At 34.0% G+C, this 22,749-nt stretch overlaps 1 protein-coding gene across 1 annotated transcript; it reads right to left on the reverse strand.

Annotated features, from left to right (window-relative positions):
- Window positions 1-3,296: 3,296 nt before the first annotated feature.
- On the reverse strand, window positions 3,297-12,468 carry LOC133173517 (lachesin-like). Its single transcript, XM_061308502.1, has 6 exons — window positions 12,343-12,468; window positions 11,188-11,266; window positions 7,702-7,902; window positions 4,418-4,575; window positions 3,910-4,111; window positions 3,297-3,562 (listed from the first exon to the last, which is right to left on the reverse strand). Exons 1-6 carry the CDS (start codon window positions 12,466-12,468, stop codon window positions 3,297-3,299), a joined length of 1,032 nt encoding a protein of 343 aa, XP_061164486.1.
- Between the last annotated feature and the right edge of the window lie 10,281 nt (window positions 12,469-22,749).

Genomic DNA, 22,749 nt, shown 5'->3' on the forward strand with positions numbered 1-22,749 from the left:
AGTCGTCATTTCATAATTTAAGAACGCAAAAGAATTTGCTCTACAAGAAGTTTTATTCATCTTAGACAACATTAGACGAAATTATGACCCTCGAATTAATTTTATCCAAAGGATAAGACATCATAATTTTAAAAGGCAAATTTTGATTTCCCATCAGACTAGAAATTTCCGGCACCCCAAATGGAAACATCAAATTTAACCTTTCCATGAAGTGACATTTCCTTGAAGCCATTTCTATTTTTCTTCACTGTGTAGCTTGTCGAGCACGTAGAATTTCTTTGTCCGTCATCTGCGAGTCCGGTGTAAAGAATTCTACGTGGGTAATTTTTCTCCCCGTAAATTTTCTGTTCTTGCATATAAAACAATATAATTTCACTTGTCAAAAAAGGGCAAACTGCCAAGTCTCCTGGGACTTCTCTTTCACTTGTATAATAAATATAGGGTTGAAAAATATATTGCAAGCCAGAATTCGGAAAAGTAAAAGTTTAATAATACCTGGCAAAAATGGAAATATTTATTTGACAATATTAATAAGTTATAATCTGTTACAATAGGTGAGTCTTTACTTAATTTAGAGTGTTTAGATTGATGCATTTTTTCCTCTCTTTCTGTTAAAATATAAGAACAAGTATGCTTGCACAGACCAAAATGAATGAATGTGAGTGAGAAAGTGTAAGCCAATGATGTGAAAAAAGAATAAAGTTTCATACTTAATACTGTATCTTGGTAATAATATGAAAAAATAAATCCAAAAATCATTTATGTTATCGCAGATTTTAAGGGCAATGCCACTTTTTCTACAGGCAAAAGGGTCATTTTTCGACGTCGAATAATGACCGAGGGTCATTTTTCGACGTTGAAAAATGCCCGATAGTGATTTTTTGACGTCGAAAAATGACTTTCGGTCATTATTCTAAGGGGGTAATTATTGGTCTTAACACCTGCTGTGTCTCTGTCATACGTTCACAAGAAAGCTTAGAAATCTATTTTAAATATCATATTTGGATATTGCTGGAATTATCGCCTATATATGGCGTGAAGTAAGCCTATCTTTAAAGATTGACAATGATTAATGGTGAATTAAGTAAATGATGTTAAATAAACTAACCATTGTAAAATTTTCGTTTCGTGAGCTATCGGATCAGAATTACTCTATTTCTGGTGCAATGCCTTGGTATAACAATGAATTACTAGTATCGATATCTCTAATGGGAAATGAAACATTGTACATGTACATCAACTGCTATCAAAGGAAACTATTGTCGTCGTTTTTACACACAAGTACTCAAAGGTTAATATTAAAAAGATGCCCGAATTTCTCATTGATAAATCTATGTAGTTTTGTGGACCAAGTCTTCCAACAATCTGTTGGATTTTCCATATATACTAATTGTGCCCCCTTTTAGCAGACTTTTTTTTGTATACATATGAAGCAAAATTTATTCAAAATCTAATCAAAAACTTCTACATGAAAAAAGGTAAAGTCTCTTGCTGTGGCATTCAATTCGACATTTAGATAGATCGTTTTATCAGTGAACAATGTCAGTTGAATTCCTTCGTTGATTTGATATACCCCATCGAATTCGAAATAAATGACAACACAGAGTCTGACACATCTGCTTCTTATTTGAATATTTTACTAAAACTTTTCTATTTTCTATGTAACAATATACTAATATCACCTGCATATGAAGTTTGTCTCCCATTTGATTCGATACACAAGAACATGTTTTGCATAAAACAATTTCTAAAAACATATATTCTAAAATAAGCTTTTGACAAATAAGTCGATGATACAAGGATATTAACAGTCATTTAATGTCAACATTTTGAAAATTCTATGGTCAATATAAGGACCCTCTTTCCAAATATGATTAGTCGTTAGGTCGACTGTTGACTGGTGTCTTTCATACAAATTGTTATGTCATTATTTTCATACTGAATTATCTACAGATTTTTCCATTTACCCGATGATGACAAGAAACACACAGGATGTGTGACCTGTCGACAAGGGATGCTTAATCCTACATGGCACCTGATCCAACCTCTGTTTTCAGAGGCCCAAGTTGACTATTCTCTTTTGAATGGACTTTTTAGCATGATTATTGTTAGATAACTTCATATTAGATGCCTCTGTCAGTTTTCCTTACCGTTTAAAATCAAAAGAATAATATATTTAATAATAGTATAATAATATATTTAAATATTCAACAATTTCATAAACTAAGCATGTATGTTCTTTATTATATATTATAACCATTCATTTCTGCATTTCTTCATAATTTATAAATTTTACTATTAATTTAAACTTAGAGAGTATCAATTTTAATAATTAATCAATTTAAAAGTAAAGTAAATTCACCAAATTTATAACCCATACCATAATTTTCATTATAGCCGAGCACAGGTGACAGGAACACGTCCACAGATATATGAGCACTCGGGCAATTGTAGGCTTGACATTCTATGGTCTCTGGAAATTAACAATAAGGAGCTGTGATAGAAATATGAAAAATGAGTTTAAAGTACTGCTGATTTTTATTTTATCATACATATGCAACCTTCCATGTACCCAGAAAAATTTACTTACAAGTATATTTCATCTTGTAAAAAATCATACATACGGTAGTTTTACGGATATCAATATACTATGTAGACACTAATTTTCATTGTATAAAGAGACCCTCGAATCTATGTCCTCCACGAATTGTTAAATTCGTAATCAAGACAATGTTCCACTTCTTGTTCAACCATGAATTCAAATTCCTAAAAACCACTATTTTGTCCTCAACCCTCACGAAAAAAAAAATAATTTTACAGAGTTTCAGTTTCAGTTCAATTCAGTTTTTCAAGAACTTACTGAAGTTTATAAGCCAGCTCGATCACTAAGATTGGAAACTTCAAAAAGACTTGTAGTTCCAAAAGTTCGAACTAAGACTTTTGGAGAACGGACTTTTAGTTGAGCTGCCGCCTGTTTATGGAATGAATTTTCAATACGCATAAAATTGGCAAAAAGTGTGGATGCTTTAAAAAATTGCTAAAAACATACTTTTTAAGACTGCTTTTCCTGAGTTTTAAATGTCTCAAATGCAAATATCTGATTTTCCTATTTTTATTTAACTCTTCTATAATCTTATTGTTAAGCGCCTTAGAGTATTTTTTATTAAATAGGGCGCTCTACAAGTGTTTCATTTATTATTATTATAGTTCTTTATTCCGTGGAAAATACATCCCATAAGCATTTTACAATATGTTATGCTTTAAAGGTCATTTATTATTCCATGACAATTAAACTGCTACTTCATGCATCTAATTAACAAGCTATACAAACCATACAATATGATGACTGTTTCTCCAACTCCGTATCTGTTATTTCCCACACAATAATAATTAGTGTAGTCCTTAGCCTGTACATTCTTCACAAGCAGTGTGTACCAAAACTCATCATTCTGAAGCTGACTGCTAAACTGTTTGGTGATGTCATATTTATCATCGTCCGTAATTTCCGTGCGTTTTCCACTTTCTGTTTTCTTCACCCATCTCATGCTAGGCTGAGGAAATCCTGTACATAAAGCCGAAGCATAAACAAATTTAAAATGGGAAAGTATAATGCTTCAACAAAGAAATATAAGAAATGGAGGCCAATGCACAGGCAGTTACACATAGCAACTCATTTAATGACAATGTTAAGAAATTTCCCATTCTCATAAAAAGTATAGTTAAATAATCAGATTCGGTACAGTTCTTCATGAAAGTATGAAGATGGCAGATGATGGTAATGGTATTCAATGTTCTAAATAAGGTATAAGCTATCATGAACTTCATTTCCTATCCATCCACTAAACATTTGTTATAATGATATACATGTACATCATTTCCCATTATATTTTAAAGTTTAATTGTATTTACCTGCAACAATGCACTCAAGTTTAGCATTAAATCTTCTGTTCTGTGCCTGACCCACTGTGGACTGTACTGGTCTGCAGGCAGGAGGGAAGAAGACAACCACTTCCACTTTGAAATCATCCGGAGGTTTGACATTATTATCAGCTACACAGATGTAGTTACCACGATCATTCTTCTGAATGTCGGTCAGATTCAACTGGGCTCCCTATAAAATGTTATACAATGTACAAATCTAGAGAAAAAAATGTTGTTACATACTTTAATTCATTCGTTTAAAATAAACGTCGACAGTTACACTGCAATCTGGTCAGAAAGTTAAAAATGAATTCTCTTTTTATTATGCATATGTATAATCAAACAAGTAATTTCTTTATAATGTCTGCAATTATTTCATCTGCCACCTTTTTCTGTTTTTAGAAAACCGAAATTTCAAACTGCACATGAATAACTCCAGATTAAAACAAGAGATTTTTCTTATTTACACTTAATTTAAGAACATTAATTTTTTTACCCTTGTCTGGAATCCTCCCATTGATAATTCTTGATCATCTTCCCTCTTCCATGTGATGTTGGGTGACGGAATTCCATGTGCCTCACAGACCAGCTGAAGGTTAGATCCAATATCCAGTTCATAAACTGAATTAATACTCGGTAAAATTTGAGGCGCAACTGGAAAAAAATATATAATGAATTTTTATTAGAATATTCTATCATTAAATTGTTTAGCATAAAAGTTATATTTCACAAAATACAATGTAAAATAAAAACATTAACCAAGGTTACTAAAACATTAAAGCAATACAGATTGGAAGCAGAGTAAACACAGACAAGAGACGTGATTAGGCGTCATTGAGAAGTGAGCATCCCCTGTCTACTGGTCACAACCCCCCTTTTTGTCTTGTTTGGGTGAACGGAGTAACATTTAGGCAATTCAGTATGAAAATATTGTCCTAACAACTGGTTGACAATTGAGTCCAGCAATAGATTGTATTTGCCAAGGGTCAATAAAAACCATAAAATTTTCAAAATGTTGACTTGAAACTACAACGCTGATATCCCTTTAACATTAACTTATTTGTCAGTAGCTGCCTTGCTTTAGAAATTAATCGTATATAGAACATGGTCCTGTTTATATCGAAACAATCAGGGGAGATGTAAACACCATATACAGGTAATAATGGTGTATGGAAAGTTGATGACAGAAAATTTAAAGTCATTACGTTTATCATGAAGATAATTTGTTAATGTGCCATCAATGTCTATCACTAGTCTATCAAAATATGAAATGGAGAAGTCAGACTTTGTGGTGTTTTTTTTTTTTTTAATTTTAAGAGATATTTCAAATCAAAGTATGAATAAATGTTGTTGATTGATAAATCAGACTTGCAAATCGAACGCAAGGACAAAAGATTTCTTCTTTCAATGTAAAAAGTTTTTTTAAAAAATAAACTGTGCTTCATGAGAATATAAAAAAAAAAATTGGCTAAAAAATGGACACAAGTAGTACCCATGGGATTTCCAACAAATTGTTAGAATACTTGCATGGTCTCCAAAGACTACATCAGTATTCATTGAGGAACTCCAGCATCTTTTTAATATCAACTTTTAAGTACTGATCGGTAGAACCAGAATGATTTTTAACAATTTTGTAGATGACTAATCAGAGTGTAATATGAAGATAACGAACGGTAAATAAGCTCAAAAGTTCATTTAAAAAACACTAATTGTGAGCAAAGCAAACACTGATCTCTAACTTTATTGAAAATCACTATGATTCTACACGCAAGTACTTTAAAGTTGATATTAAACAGATGCTGGAGTTCCTCATTGACAACATCGATGTAGTCTTTGGAGACCAGGTCTTCCAGCAAACTGGAATTCCAACGGACCATAATTGTGCTCCATATTAGCCGACCTGTTTTAATATTTCTATGTGAAGAAGAATTTATTCAAAAACAAACTTCTACATGAGAAGAAAACACTTGCTGAGGCCTTCAAGTCGACATTCAGTTATATCGACGAAGTTTTATCAGTTATCAATAGTTACTTCAATTCATACACATACGTCGACTCGATATACCCAAGTTAACACCAAATATAAGGCACTACAGCATCTGCCACAACTGTTTCATATCTGTATGTTTTACTGACTATAGACGATAAGGACCAACTAACAACTAAATTGTATGACAAACGAGATGACTTAAACTTTTCCCGTGCTCAACTTTCCTTGTTTATGTAAAAGTATACCGCTTTCACCTGCATATGGTGTTTATGTCTCCCATCTTATTCGATACTCTGCATGCTCTGAGTACGATCAGTTTTTTAACCGAGTCAGACAACCAACTGACAATCTCGTTTAAAGTTAGCATGTTGTAGATTTTACGGTCGTTATAATGACCGAGTATACCTATCAATGAGTAGTATTTTGCCTATCATATTTTAAATACCAATTGTAAGGCCATTGAATTTATACTAAATCTGACTAAGGAATATTCCTTGTTCCTGAATAATACATAGGGTTCACGACGGATGCGAATGGTCGACAGGGGATCCCTTCTCCCACCAATGGAATATTCCAGGGTCCGTGTTTTATACCCTTTTCACAGATTTATATTTTTGTAAGTTTTTCTTTTTAGATCAGTATAGGTAAATCAAAGTCACTTCCATTGGCTGGAATGTTAAACATATTTAAAACTGAAAGGTGATTTCCAGGAATTTCATCTTCTGAAAGGGAGAGGGTAGTAAAGGTTCGATTACCAGATTTGGGATTAAAACCAATGAGTTTAAATGAAAGTCAATAGATAAATAGGTGCGAGGACGAAAAACGTGCATTGAGGATCATCCATTCTTAAACATACTTTTCTTGAGTCCGAGGCTACACGAGAAGATCACACACAATGGAATAAACAGGTAAATGGACTTTTGAACAATTCAAATTATATTCATAAAACAAAAAAATGAAGAAAAAAAGTGAAGATAACGAACAGTTATCGATCTCATAAAACTACAAACAATACGAATCTGTGAACATCTGTGAATCTGTAACATACACACGGACCCCCGGGAATTCCAGAGGTGGGATCAGGTGCCTAGGAGGAATAAGCATTTCCTGTTGATCGGTCACACCCGCCGTGAGTCCTAGTATTGATAGAGTAGACGGAACAACTCAGAGCAAGACGCTCTTATACAGATTGGTTATGCAGATTGAATAAAACACGTATACGAGATTTTAGAGAGTTGTGGAACCTTGTGTTTTTACCTTTATATCCACCGGTCACGGTAGCCTAGTGGAAGGGCGCAGGTTCGATTCTCGCGCCGCGTCAACCTAAGATACACAGGAAGTAATTGTTCCTTCGCTAAGAGCCTAAGTGAAAGTAATAGGCCTTTCGGATGAGACCATAAATAACGAGGCCCCATGTCACGGTAGGCGTTGGCATGATAAAGAATCCTCATTGCTCAATGTCCCCGAGTGCCGAGTATAGGTCCAAATTTAAAGCCCTTTCCCGAAATACAGTGACGTCTCTATATGAGTGAAAAATTCTCGAATGCAACGTTTAACAACATTCAATTAATTTTTATATTTTGAAAAGTGTTATATCTATATATGAATAATGGAAATTTTAGACAATATTCAGTGGATAGTGATATTAGACTTAAAGATTTTGCTGATAATTTTCTCTAATTTTATATCATTGGTGACTTTACTTTCGGACCTGTCCTTATAATATGTAAATAGATAAAATATACAATATATGAAAATAAACTGATATATTAACATTTATGATCACTTTCTCTGCACCGTAAGCTTGCCAATCTTATTAGGCCAGTCTGTCCACTCCACACCTTGGATCTTTATTGTACAACAATAATCTCCAGCATCTTCCTCTGCTAGATAGCGGATCACTAACATGTAGGTAATTTTTCTTCCGTTTGTACGACTCTGTACATCGTATTTTTGCAGTCCTGAATCCTCATTTATCCCTTTATTGGATCCTGAAAATAAACAAGTTGGTATGTTTTGTATGCCAACCAATGAATAACAAAGTCATATGTCAAGTATGTCAAACATTCAAAAAAACAGATTTATATGTTGAATATGCTAAGCCTGCAAATAAACAAGTTCGTATATCTATTTCTCTTAATTTTATTCACAATTAGAGAACGTATTCAACAATTCCAGAAAAACAAGAGGCCCAAGGGCCTTAACGGTCACCTGAGTATAATACAACAATTTAGAAGTTAAATACACTGATAGATGAAGCTTTGTTGCCCTAAAGCAAGAGAAGTAGGAAGATCAGGATCAACAAAATAATTAGTCTAGTATTCAGTATCAAGTCATAAATTAAGTTCTAATCTGTCCTCCACTTAACACTATCACATGCAGACTATTAACAAACTATTAGTGCTTCTGTACTATTTAAAACCCATATTGGACTTTTGCGAGAAGCGCTGACTTTTACAATTGATGGCTTACTTTGGCATTTAAACCTGTGTTATATATGGAGGTACGGAATTGATCATAGATAATGAAACTTTATTAGTGAGTATTGGTATGGTATTAGGAGTGCTTACATGATTTACCGGTATACAATTAACACAAGAGATGATGTGAGACAGAATAACTTAACTTAAAATACTTATTTCGTGAGAAATAGTATCTACTTTCAATTTCATTTTCTCAAGGAATCAAATAAGGAAGAGAAACATTCCGGAAGGAAAATTAGTCAGGAATTGGTTAAGGTTTGAAGGGAGATGGTTGCTGAGAAAACTTTATATGCTCTTTGTAATGGCCCATAATAACCTTTTATTTAACTTTTAATCTAAATATTTATATTGCAAAAGAGCTTCCATATATGGTCCTGGTGTAAAAGTTAACCGTCGACTGTAAAAGTCAGTGCTTCTCGCAAAAGTCCATTAAGACCTCTAGCATTGACCTCTCTTATGGTCTTTGAAGAACTTTTAGTAAGATAAGTTATTTTTGTCTCATTTTTATTTATCTATTACTTGCAGGTCTACCTGATTATTAAAACTAAAAAAATACTTTTTGAATTATATGATAAACATTCTTGCATAATTATCTATTCTATTAACCTTCCAAATGCATTATTTACAGTGATTAATTATCAAAGGTGAATGGAAAAGGGGAATAATTTCTCTCAGTAGAATACAAATTAACAGAGCCCTGCCCAGGACTAGAATGCTTAGACAAATGGTCCAGATGTTCAAAAATCTGGTAGAAATACACTTACTTATATCATTTAAATTTCTTCCGATATGCCCAGAAGCAGAGAAGAATTTCACAGGTACAATGCATTTTCACTACAGATTCAACAAAACCTTACCCTAACACCAGAACCCAAGACCAAGGGTCAAGAAATTTACAAATTTGGAAGAGTTACCCTCATCATCGTAACTATGGACTTCAAAGAATTAACACTATTCCACTATATTATCAACCCCCCCCCCTCGTTATGCCAGAACCCCTGACCCTAGGATCACAAGATTTAAAAATTCTGATCGAAGCTCCCATTTTCATCATAGCTAAGCAATTTATTTATCAGCTCAACGCTAAGGAGCAGACAGGATTAATTAATGATTAATTAATAGAATTAATGCTTTTTCACTATATAATCAATAGAGCCCTCCCCCCCCCCTTCCTCAAGAACCCCAAAAACTGAGGCCATATATTTAAAAATTTTGGAAAAGGCATCCTTGCCTATCATAATCATGCACTTAGTTTGTTTAAATAATCTCCAGTAGCAGAGAAGAAGATTTTCAAAGAATCAATGCATTTTCACTATATAATCAATAGAGCCCCGCCCTAACACCAGAACCCCTGACCCTGGGGCCATGAAATTCACAATTTTTGAAAAGGCATCCTTATGCATCGTAACCATGCACTTAGTTTGTTTAAATAATCTCCAGTAGCAGAGAAGAAGATTTTCAAAGAATCAATGCATTTTCACTATATAATCAATAGAGCCCCGCCCTAACACCAGAACCCCTGACCCTGGGGCCATGAAATTCACAATTTTTGAAAAGGCATCCTTATGCATCATAACCATGCACTTAGTTTGTTTAAAGAATACCCAGGAGCAGAGAAGAAGATTTTCAAAGAATTAATGCATTTTCACTATATTATCAATAGAGCCCTGCCCTAACATCAGAACCTCTGACCCTGCGACCATGGCTTTCACAATTCTGGAAGAGGCCCACCTCCTCATCATAACTATGTACTTAGTATATCACCTTAATGCCAAGGAGCAGAGGAGAAGATTTTCAAAGAATTAATGCATTTTCACTATATAGTCGATAGAGCCCCGCCCTAACACAAGAACCCCTGATCCTGGGGCCATGAAATTCACAATTTTCGAAGAGATACTCTAGCTCATCATAACTATGTACTTAGTTACTTTATTAAATATCCAGGAGCAGAGAAGAAGATTTTCAAAGAATAAATGCATTTTCATTATATAATCAATAGAGCCCTGCCCTAACACCAGAACCCCTGACCCTGGGGCCATTAATTTCACAATTTTGGAAGAGGCTCTCTTGCTCATCATAACTATATACTTAGTTACATTATTTAATATCCAGGAGCAGAGAAGAAGATTTTCAAAGAAATAATGCACTTTCACTATATGATCTATATAGCCCCACCCTGGGGCCAGAACCCCTGACCCAGGGGCCATGAATTTCACAATTTTGGTAGAGGGCTCAATGCTTATTAAAATGATGCCAACAGTTTGACTGCTTGATGTTCTGGAGTAAAGAAGAAGATTTTTAAAGATTGCATTATTTTTGGTGGTTTTAGCCCCACCCCTCAGGCCCCAGGGGGGGCAGGGACCATAAAATTCACAATTTTTGTTTCCCTTCACCCATAGATGCTATATGCCAAATTTGGTTGAAATTGGTTGAGCGGTTTCAGAGAAGAAGCTAAAAATGTTCAAATGTTAACGCACGACGTACGACGCACGACGCACGCCGACGGACGAGAACGGATAGCAATAGGTCACCTGAGTGACTCAGGTGACCTAAAAAATCCGAAGTTAAAAATTTTTATTGCTTTTAATTTAATTTTAATTTCGTGAATGTCAATTTCATTCAATTTGACTTCACCAAGAAAAGAAATTGTAATCTGATGAAAAATATTAAAATATGTACAGAACATTTATTACTTGGGTAGGGAATACCGGTACATTTACTTGATGAAAGGAGAGAAGAAAAATACTAAGTAAATCAGATTGAGATATTGTATGTCCAAAGGCATTTTCTGACCTTGGTAAACTATTGTATCATCTTCACTTAACAAAATAGTGTTTCCTCCATCAACTGTTGGAGACTTTGTCCATTGAACCTAAAAAGAGTTTTGACGACACCCTCAATAAAAAAAGGTGTATTGTCTGTTTACGTCATAATCTAGCTGTTAAGATAAAAGATTTTCTATATTTTTTTTTACAATGAGACCCCTCAACTTAATTTCCCTCAAAGATCCTATGAATTTTTAAAAAGAAGATATCTATAATTTTGAACTACTTCATGCCAGTCGTATGTTAATTTGTTCAAGTACTTACCACACGTTCTGAGCACTTGTTCACAACTTGCCACAGACTTTGAGCGTTGGACTCTGGGCCCTTCTTCACTACACGAATTCCGGGTCCTTGGTGGCTATTTATCACAGACTCTGAGCCCTTGTTAACTATTTACCACATAATCTGAACATTTGTTTACTATTTACTACAGAGTCTGAACCCTTGTTCACAAGTTACCGCAGACTACGAGCATCTGATCACTACCTAGCACAAACTCCGAGCCCTTGTACACTACAGAAAATCTGAGCGCATGATCACAACAGAGAATCTGGACGCTTGTTCCTTCATACAACAGACTGTGAACCCTGTGCATTACTTACTACAGATTTGAACACTTGTACACTACACAGACTCTGAGCCTTTGTTCACTACATAAGACAGACTCTAAGCCCTAATTGACTAATAACCACAAACTCTGAGCACTTGTTCACTCTGAGCAGTTGGTCACTACTTACCACAAATTCTGAGCCTTTGTTCACTACATACGACAGTAATTGAGACTTTTTTGATTACTTACTTGTGTACTAATTACCACTGCCTCTGAGCAATTTTTAACTATTAACCACAGACTCTGAGCCCATGTTCACTACATACGACAGACTCTAAGCCCTTGTTGACTACTAACCAAATTCTGAGCCATTGTTCATTTCTGAGCACTTAGTCACTTCTAATCACAATTTATGAGCCCTTGTTCACTACATACAACAAACTCTGAGCGCTTATTCACTACTTACCACAAATTCTGAGCCTCCTTTGTTCACTACATTGGAGTACGAGAGACTATGAACCCTTGTTGATTATTTACCACAAATTAAACTTTGGGCCCTTGTTCTCTACTTACCACTGACTCTGGGCCCTTGTTCACTACTGTACAGTTCAGGTATCCTATCTGATTCTTTTGCTTTACCTCAGGTACAATTTCACCCAGAATATCTGGATTCTTGGCATCAACTGAAAGAAAATCCATAACTGTCATTTGTAAAATCGATCGTTCTTTGTAACTTGGATTAAATATCATATGATCTTTTTTAAAACAACTAAATTTACCTTTTATATATTATGTGCTTACCACAAAAAACACGAGATAACATCTTCAAAAAGAGAGAGAGAGAGAGAGAGAGATGTAAGCATTGCAAGGTATAAACTGGCATAGTGTGTAGGTCTTAAAGGCTCTCTATTAAAGTGACTTTCATGCAACAATATTTTCCATAGCACTACAACATTACGTGTATCTTCAGCCTCAATCCAGTATATGTTACCTGGCATATTGAACATATGTATACAAATATACGTCATTATTTTTTCCCCGAAAATGTCGATCCGAATATATTAGGTATATTTATGTATATAAATGAATTTATGTGATCTAAATACATACAAGATTGTGTTATTTTTAGTTATCACTATTTTGTGTCAATTCATGGGTCTTGAGGGGTTTTTCCGGGTTTTATATTTAAGCGCCATCTAGTTACGGCTAGTAGCCTCATCCTTATCAAAATAACTTTTGGCTCCGAAAAGGTGGTTTACAAATTTTACCCACCTCCACCCCTTTAATCCTCCATTTATATTGTTATTGTGTAGAAAATACATGTACTGGTTTTCCTTTGTATAAGGTGTGGGATATTTTTTGGGCCCCATATTCTGCTGCATTCTGATATTGTAAAATTTGTAATCTCATTTGGCATTTGTAATAAATGCTCTATACAAACACGCCCTCTTCATTATTTGACTTGCTGCAGAACAGAGCTGCAAATGTGCTTCAGGTTCATATGAACTGAATTGTTCATCAATTTCATTATTTAAGAGCACATAAATCTTGTTTACAAAGAACATGGAAAAAAGAAGAATCTGGCTCCGTGAACTTAAAACTTAGACGAACTCACTTTTGATCTGTTTCAATATTTCACTATCTTTTACTTTGATTCTGCTTTCTTTTTGTTTGTTTATTGTCTAACATCCCTCTCGCTCAATTTTTCACTCATATGGAGAGCCACCACTTGCCGGTGGAGAGCTGCAAATTTTGACCTATACTCGGCACTCAGGGCCATTGAGCAGTGAGGGATCTTCTTCGTGCCAGCACCAACTGCGACTCGGGACTTCGGTTTATACGGTCTCATCCGAAGGACCGGTCTCCACGTCCACAGTGGGATTCGAACCCGCGACGTAAGGATCAACTCCTTACTCCACGACTCAAGAGCAAACGCTCTAACCACTGCGCCACGCGGGCGACTTTTTATTTTGTATGAGTAAGACTGAGATCAAAAGTGAGTTCATTTAAGTTTTTTGCAGAAAGTTATCGAATGCAGATGAAAAACCATCTTAGAGAGACAACATTCTGACGAAGGCACATGAAATGGACACAAATAGTATTATACGCTCTTTAGGTACTAGTAAGTTGTTTTTGTTTGTTTGCAATTTTTTTGCTTTTTTGTTTGTTTGTTTGTTTTGTTTTTTATTTATTTTATTTATTTTGTTCTTTTCTGTTTTGTTTTGCTGCGTTTTGCATTTTGTGTGTGTTTGAGGGTGTGTGTGTTTTGTTGTTGTTATTGCTGCTTTTTGTTTTGAAAGCTGACGTTTCTGAATAAAGATTCAATCTTGTACAGTTCTGTCGATTAAAGAAAGCAATTTAAGTTAAAGTCACTGACTTACATCAACGACTGACGAATGATTATCAAATGTAAATATATATACACTATTTACAATAAATTTACAAAACAAAAGGATTTTCTAGTCAAACAAAGATTGGGTTTCATTAAAAAAGACAACATTACTTGGTTTCTTTTATTTAGAAGCTAATTCAAAATGTTAGTGTACTGTATGTGCGAATTGATATTTAAGAACTCTCTTATAAATTGAACTATTTACATTTGCTGTGTTTTCCTAGTTAACAAGCTATGAAATTGATTTGAAAGCCATTTTCGTGTATACTCATATACATAGAGAAACTCATGCTAAAGTGACGTCATAATGAGGCAGCAGAGACGTTAATAAAAAAAATGACGATATAGGGCAGCAAGAAATTTAAACATTGAGTATATTTTTGGTGCATTAACACATGTAAAATGTAAATATAAGGAATGTTTTTAAGTTGAGTGTGAATTATTGGTGTGTAAATCGCATAGACTTGCACGTAGGGATATTTTTCATGAAGCTTTAGCGCGCTTCATGAAAAATGCCTACGTGACAAGTCTGTGCGATTTACAGTGCGTACGTACACCAATAACTCACACAAAACTTTTTAAAAATTCCTCAAATATTTACAATTGCTGTGTTTTTCTACTTAACCAGTTATGAAATTGATTTGAATGCCATTTTCGTGTATACTCACGCGTAGAAATATACACGGAGAAACTAGCGCGAAAGTGACGTCACAATCAGTCGTTAATAAAAATATAACGATATAGCCTAGGGAAGCGAGAAATTCAAACATTAAATTATGTTTGGTACTTTTAAACATTTAAAATGTTAATATGAGGAATGTTTTGAAGTTTCGTGTGAAAGATTGGTGTGTAAATTACACAGATTTGCACCTAGACATAATAACTCCTTTATATGTGGATATAAATAACCACGGTTATAAGGAAGTAAAAACAAAGAAACTTAAATTCCCACGGTATAATTTGTCAACTCATTATCGCCAAATTATTTCTAGTTTCGTTTACTGCGTCCTCCTGACTATATCCTGACTATATCATGGCGAACCTGAACGAAATATAAGATATACCGATAAGAAACGAAGTATTCCTTCTCCATTTCTTACCCCTACTCACCAAATATAGTGGAAATTCCAGTTAACACGAACGTAAGACCCAAAACGTTGGCCATCTTTTCTGCTCTTCAGAGTTGAGGTGATTTTATATCTTTAATTTCATTGGCTAGTTTGACATTATCCAATAGTTTTTATTTACTTTGAGACAAGTGACTGTTCAAACTTAGCAATAATGGCCATTATTACATGTACATCAGCAAATATCCCTCTAGTCTATATTAGCTACGTCCTGTGTTCTCTTAATTTCGTATTTATTTATGTGTTACTTTATTTTAATACTTTTCAATGTTGCTTCTTAATGTAATTTCAAAGTTTATTCTTAAATGAATTTTTGTTGTTAAATTGTTTAAATAATTTGTAAATTTAAGGTCAATTTGTTACAGAACATTGTCTCATCTTATAAATGAAATATATGAAGATAACAAACAGTATTCAAGCTCAAAAGCCCATTAAACATTACAAAATAGGTGCAGAGCAAACACGGACCTCCAAAAAATCAGAGGTGGGATCAGGTGCCATGGAGGAATGAGCATCCCCTGCCGACCGGTCACACCCGCCGTGTGCTCCTTGTCATGATCAGGAAATAACGGAAAAATACGTCTACAATTCAGTGTGTAAATAATGGCCTAACAATTAGTATGAAAAACGTCAGTCAGCATTTGACTCAATGATAAATTGTATTTGCTGACAAGGTCATTGTATCGACCATAGAACTTACGAAATGATGACTTTAAACGAGACTGCTGATATTCTTGTTTCATCAACTTGTTTGTCAGTAATTTACCTCGTTTTAGAAATTGTGCATGCGTAGAGCATGCTCTTGCGTATCGAATCAACTGAGAGATATAAACCACGTATGCAGTTGATGAAGGTATATTGCTGCAAAAGTAAGGGAAGTTGACGATTGAAAAGTTAAAGTCATCACGTTTATCATAAAGTTTGGTTGTTAGATTACCATTAACGTCTTTCTCTAGTAAAATATCCAAATATGAAACAGCTGTGTCAGACTCTGTAGTATCTTTTATATCAAGCTCACCGGGATATATCGACATAAGAATGGAAATAACTATTGTTAATTGACAATACGTCGTCGATATATCTAAATGCAGAGTTGAAGGCCACAGCAAGTGTTTTCTTCTTTTCCCGTATAAGATTTTAGACAAATTCTACTTCATATGAATACAAAAAAAGGTCATGTTGTACTAATGCTAACGTGTAGTCACGGTAATAAAACAACATCGACATAAGTATTTTCCCTGATTTATACTAGGTATTTATTTGTGGTCAATTGAAAAATTTCCATCAATAAAATGGCTACTATTTGAATATTTGATCACTTATTTACTGTGTGTTACATTATGGCGTTTCAGAAGAAACAAAAATAATTTGCATGTATTAAAAGCCTTAGAAGATAACAGAACATGCAGTTATGTTCTTTTTCACATTGAAATTCACGGATATGAGTCAGAAAGTTCGGCGCTTTTGTTGTCATCCTTGCAAATGTTTAAATCATATGGTCTCTTTTTACCCATTCAAAAATTTAGATTTAAACCAATTTGGACATAGAAATTTGATATTTTAGTCGATTTCTTTTAAATACAATGTGAAAAATGCACAATGTCTTTGACGTCTCAAACTATTTGGATTTTGCTTTATTTTCCGTAAAGAGGAAAAATGGACAAAATTCGTTCAACTTAAGTACAGCGAGGAAAATTCCATGGAAAGCGTCCAGGAATACAAAAGAGTTGTTCAATGCTCATGGTTGCTGAATCCGACGAGAATGACTCGGACTGTGAAGATTTTTTCTAGGAATGAATTGACATTGATTTCAGTACCATAGATAATTGGACAACAACCTTACAGTTAGACAACACAGATGTACAGTTTCTCATGGACACAGGTGCAAAGTGTAATGAACTTACTAGAGACACTTATCACAAACTCAACATTAAAGCATCACTAGAGAAACCAAATGCTTCACTAAAGTCTTATTCTGGACATAAATCATGACAAATGGAATGACGACAAAACCGTAGCAACATGATGGTCAAACTTATGCTGTGGAATTTTATGTTGTCAACAGAAATGCATCAAACATTCTTGGAGCTGAGACCTGTCGTAAACTTGACTCTTGACTTGAGATGTATGAATGCTATTTCCTGCAAGCAAGGAACTAATAAGGACAAACACCAGTCATCTAGAATAGACATTTAGTGTGAACCTCAATATGCAGAACTATTTGAAGGATTAGGATGCTTACCTGGAAAATATTGCATACAATTTTTTTCTCTCTTTTTTTTATCTTTTGTTGCAAAACTCTAAACAATACCCATTTACACTGGGCAGTTATCCCGGGTATTGAGGATAAAAAGCAACATACAATCAATAAAATCAAAACAGAAGCATATAATATAAAATTTGTTAAACATTTGTTTCTTTAAACACATATGTTTTTGAGAGAAGTTCAACATGAAATCTATATCTTTTTCTTATGAACCTTTGATAAATTGTTCTAACATGGATTTTTCTTGTATAGTACTTTCTATTCTGCATATCATTTTGAATTTATACATGTATATTTTATTAGCTAAATATGAAATAATAGTATTATAAAAATGAATTTTTAAATTTATTTCTAAGTAGAATCCTATAACAATATGTTTACACTGTACAGCATAGTTCATAACAATATTCAACTTGTGCCATACACCTTTTACATTATCACAATCAAAAATAAGATGTTTTGCATCTTCAGTTTCATTTCCACAATACTCACATTTTGCATTTACTTGTAATTTACATTTTTGTAAAAAAGAATTACAACATAGAATATTATTCAGTAATTCATAATTGAAATCACTAAGACGCTTGTCATACATGTGTTTGATTTTATTCCTATAAACATTACGCCGATATTCTTTATTTCCACAAAAGTTTCGGCTCAATATCGACTGATAACATGGATATTCAAACTTTTTGGACAACATATTTTCATAGCAAAAAATTACATTTTTTATCTGAAATACAATGAACACTACTATTAAAGTTAAACGTATTACAAAATTTGTATGGGTAAAAACACAACATTTCATATCAAACACTTTACTTATTTTCCTAATAACTTTTTAAAAAATCTTATATTCACATAGCCATTTCGATTTATTTATCAGTGTATTGGAAAGTCCTTGTAATGTTTTAAATTTACCACTTTCGTTGAAGAGATCTTTTGTATACGAAATATTACTAACAATCCAATTTTTAAAACATATCGTTTTACCTTTGAATTGAAATAAGATGTTATTCAAAAGAGGATGCTGTGCAAATTTGACATAAGATAAATTTGATACTTCTATTTCCTTTTTACATTTATTTAAATAACAGAATATTTCTTCATAGAAAATAGGCAAGTGGGATATAAGTGAAAAGTTCTCAAGTTTTCTTTCAGACAATGTAAGTAAATTATTTATATCTATCTTCATTTCATCAAGGTATCCATTTATAATTTCATTAAGTAAACAAGATTCATCAATAAGTCTTGTTACTTATGATGTTCAGTTCAATATCAAATAGTTATATTCCTCCATCTTCTTGTTTGCCTATAACAGTATCGCGCCTAATTCGATCTCGTTTATTCCGTATAAAATTAAAATACTACTTTTAACTTTTTCATCAACCCGTTGTCTGGAATAGGTAATATTGAGTCAACATATATTATTTTTGATATGGCTAAAGAATTAACGACACGAGATTTTCCAAAAATTGTTATTTTCCTTTTTTCATGATTCAAATTCATATCTTCATTGATTTTAATCCAATTTAAATTGTAGCATTAGTTTTTGTTATTACCAATAAAAATACCTAAACAACGAACAGCGTAATTGGAGAAATATAAATTTGGTGATAACCATACATCCACCTCATAAGATACCCATCTCAATGAGGACAGTTTAAGAATTACAGAGAATGGAACAGTTGGGAGTTGGCGAAGGAACAGTTGCTACCTATTTTTATCGACTTAGGTCACCCTAACAAAAAAATACCATAGTTAACTATAGTTTACTATAGTTAACTATAGTTTACTATAGTTAACTATAGTTAACTATAGTGATAACTTTGACACTATGAAAACTTTGATTTACGAAAGTGATAACTTTGACACTTTGATTTACGAAAGTGATAACTATGAAAACTTTGATTTACTATAGTGATAACTTTGACACTTTGATTTACGAAAGTGATAACTATGAAAACTTTGATTTACTATAGTGATAGCTATGACATTAAAGTGATAACTATGAAAACATTGATTTACTATAGTGATCACTTTGACACTTTGATTTACTATATTGATAACTTTGACACTTTTATTTACTATAGTTAAATATAGTTAACTATAGTAAACTATACTTAATTATAGTATATTTTTTGTTAGGGCAGTCGCGGCCGTGATTCGAACACACGACCTTCAGATCACGGAGCGATCGCTCTACCGACTGAGCTACCGTGACGACGTGAATGGAACTGAACAAAGGAACGAGATACCAGTTTTGGGACAATGAAGGCCATGATTACGAAAGCTCTGGTCTTAGGATACTACAACCCAGTACTTCCGCTAAAGCTCTCTGTGGATGCAAGTTCAAAAGGACTTGGTGCAACCATCTTGAAACAAGGTAGATCCATTGCATATGCATCAAGAGCACTGACAACAGCTCAAAGAAATTACGAGCAGATTCAGAAGGAGGCATTAGCAGTTGCCTTTGGATGTCAAAAGTTCCATCAGTACATATATGGTAGATCAGTAACTGTAGAGTCTGACAATAAACCATTACAGTCTATTTTTCAAATACCGCTCATTGTAGTACCTATGCGTTTATAAAGACTACTTCTAGCCGTTCAGAAATACGACTTAAAGATTGAATACAACCTGGCAAACTTATGTTTGTTGCTGACGCATTGAGTCGACACTACCTCGACGAAACCAAAGAAATGACACCAGAAGTTGATGTCAACATCATCACTCTCAACAAACACTTACCGACGTCGCCTGAGCGTTACAAGGAATCTCAACAAGAAACTTCTCAGGATCAAACTTTACAACAGCTTCTTGACACGGTATTGTTAGGTTGGCCCAACAGCAACCACAGCTTACCAACAAGTCTTCTTCCTTATTGGACATTTCGCGATGAAATATCACATGTGGATGGACCACTGTTCAAAGGCAGCGAACTTATTATTCCAAAATCGATGCGGCAGAAAATATTAGTTCACGAATCATATCTCCGTATTGTGAAGTGAAAGAGTAGAGCACGCGAGTCTATGTATTGGCCCGGCATGGCAGCGCAAAAAGAGGATAAAGTATCCAAGTATCATATTTGTGCAGAAGTTCAAAATTCGAATCCGAATGAATCAATGACATGCACAGAGTTACCAGACCCCCCCCCCTCCCCCCTCCTGGTCCAAAATAGCATCAGACATTTTTGTATACAAGCAAAGCCATTATCTACTCGCTGTAGATTACTACTCAAAACGGCCAGAAATAACCATCTTAAAGGACTTTTCATCACATCAAGTCATCAACTCTCTTAAAAGCATGTATTCTATGATTGCAAAACATGGAGACATGCAACAGTAGGATCTAAACTTCCATTACCAAAATCCTTTATTGTATCGTTGGATAAGAAACAGTAACGTCGTAACCGCTGTATGCTGAAAAAGACAAAATCTGTAAAACCCACACAGGAAATCAGTGAGAATTTCTATTTCCAAATATCAGATATTAGTGCTGAGGAAAATGTTCCACAACAGCAATCTTTCGGGTCTCGCTAGTGTGCAAGACAAACTCCTGATGAAGCCGTCAAAACCAGATCAGGAAGTACAGTTTAAGTTCCATCCAGATTTGCACAGACTTTGTCATGCAACCAGTTTAAATGTAGTTTCATGTAACATGTGTATAAGTTTAATAACATTTCAAAGGTGTTGTAAACTTTTAATTTCCAGTTGAGTCTTTACAATGATTTCAGATTTCAAATTCGTTGACTGTTCAAATGATTGCTATCAAACTAATAAACTTTTAATTGATATTGTCGATTTCAAAAAAAGGAGGATGTCATGTATTTGCTAATTGATGTTATATTTTCCGGATTTCTATCTGTTTATCAATGATCATGTTTGGTTCTAAAATAAAGATAGTTGTTTCCGGTTTAAAAATGGCGTTTTGCATGAAAACACAACAGTATGGTCGTTATTATGACTTTGTAGCGATTGCAAAATGTCATTGGGTCGTAATTTGATTGAAATTTTTATACCAATCGTTAGTTCTTTGTTTTTATATTAAATTTAACTATGGAATATTCCCTCTACCTGATCAATGCATAGGGCTTAAGGTGGGTGTGAATGGCCCGCTGGGGATGCTTACTCCACCTACACACCTGATCCCACCTCTGGAATTTTTTGGGGTCCGTGTTTTATGCCCTGTTCACTAATTTGAAATGTTTATAGGTTTTTCTTAGATCGATCATTGTTGGTTATCTTCACCTTTCTTATTCTATTCAAATATTTGCATATAAAACACAACCAAGGGAATATATGTAATTTTTTTTTATTAATTACAAGACTTACAATAGGCCTCACACGTTTTCGAATAGGAATAATAACATTTTGAATTTAATCCAGAAGCTATAAATATTGTGTTATGTTCACAACAGGGCATGTCGATAAACAAAGATATATTGAATTGAAATTTGATATAGATAACTAAAGTAATCAAGCTCAACATTCCATTGAAACAATACAAATCGGGAGCAGTGCAAACATGGACCTCTAAATCATCACAGGTGTAATCAGCTGCCATGGAGGAGTAAGCTTTCCCTGTCGACCGGACACACTCGCCGTATGCTCCCTGTCATGATCGGGTAAAGGGAAAAATCTGTAAACAATTCCGTGTGAAAATAATGACCAAACAGTATGTATGAAAAAATAAATTCTAAATTTTCCAAATGTGCAATGGAGTTTTTGAGAATCCTCATTTGTTTTATATTCCTTCTTGAATATGTTTACAATTGATTTTGGGTCGTTCAACATTTGACCTAATGATAAATTGTATTACCTGACAACGTCATTGAATCAACCAGGAAATTTAAAGGAGGGTGTTAATATCCTTGATTCGTCAACTTTTTTTGTCAAAATGAGTAATTTAACGTCCTTATTTTCAATAAAATTACCATCACCAGTTATGAGAGCTTTTTTTTATTATTATTATTTGGAAAGTCTCCTTATAATGATAACTTTCAGATCAGTCTGGGTTTACTGATAATTTACCGATTTTCACAAAAGTTATTGCTCTTAGACTTTTAAACTTTTTAAATGATTCAATGGTTTTCGGATTTTTTTTTTCGGGGGGGGGGGGGGGGGGAGATAGTGAGCTTATTTTTGGAATGTGTAAAAGATGGAGATACGGAGCAGTTATCATACCCAAAATCC

This window comes from Saccostrea echinata, unplaced genomic scaffold (genome assembly GCF_033153115.1).
Source record: "Saccostrea echinata isolate AGI-Se365-2 ecotype Australia unplaced genomic scaffold, CSIRO_AGI_Sech_v1 ptg000056l, whole genome shotgun sequence".
NCBI lineage: Eukaryota > Metazoa > Mollusca > Bivalvia > Ostreida > Ostreidae > Saccostrea > Saccostrea echinata.

Excerpts from the sequence above, each read along its gene's own strand:
- LOC133173517 (XM_061308502.1), bottom strand. The coding sequence starts at position 12,468 with ATGGATTTTCTTTCAGTTGATGCCAAGAATCCAGATATTCTGGGTGAA. Across the intron at positions 4,576-7,701 it reads TGGCAAGCTTACGGTGCAGA|TTGCGCCTCAAATTTTACCG; the intron begins GAAAGTGATCAT and ends ATTTTTTTCCAG. Across the intron at positions 4,112-4,417 it reads TGGGAGGATTCCAGACAAGG|GGAGCCCAGTTGAATCTGAC; the intron begins GTAAAAAAATTA and ends AACATTTTATAG.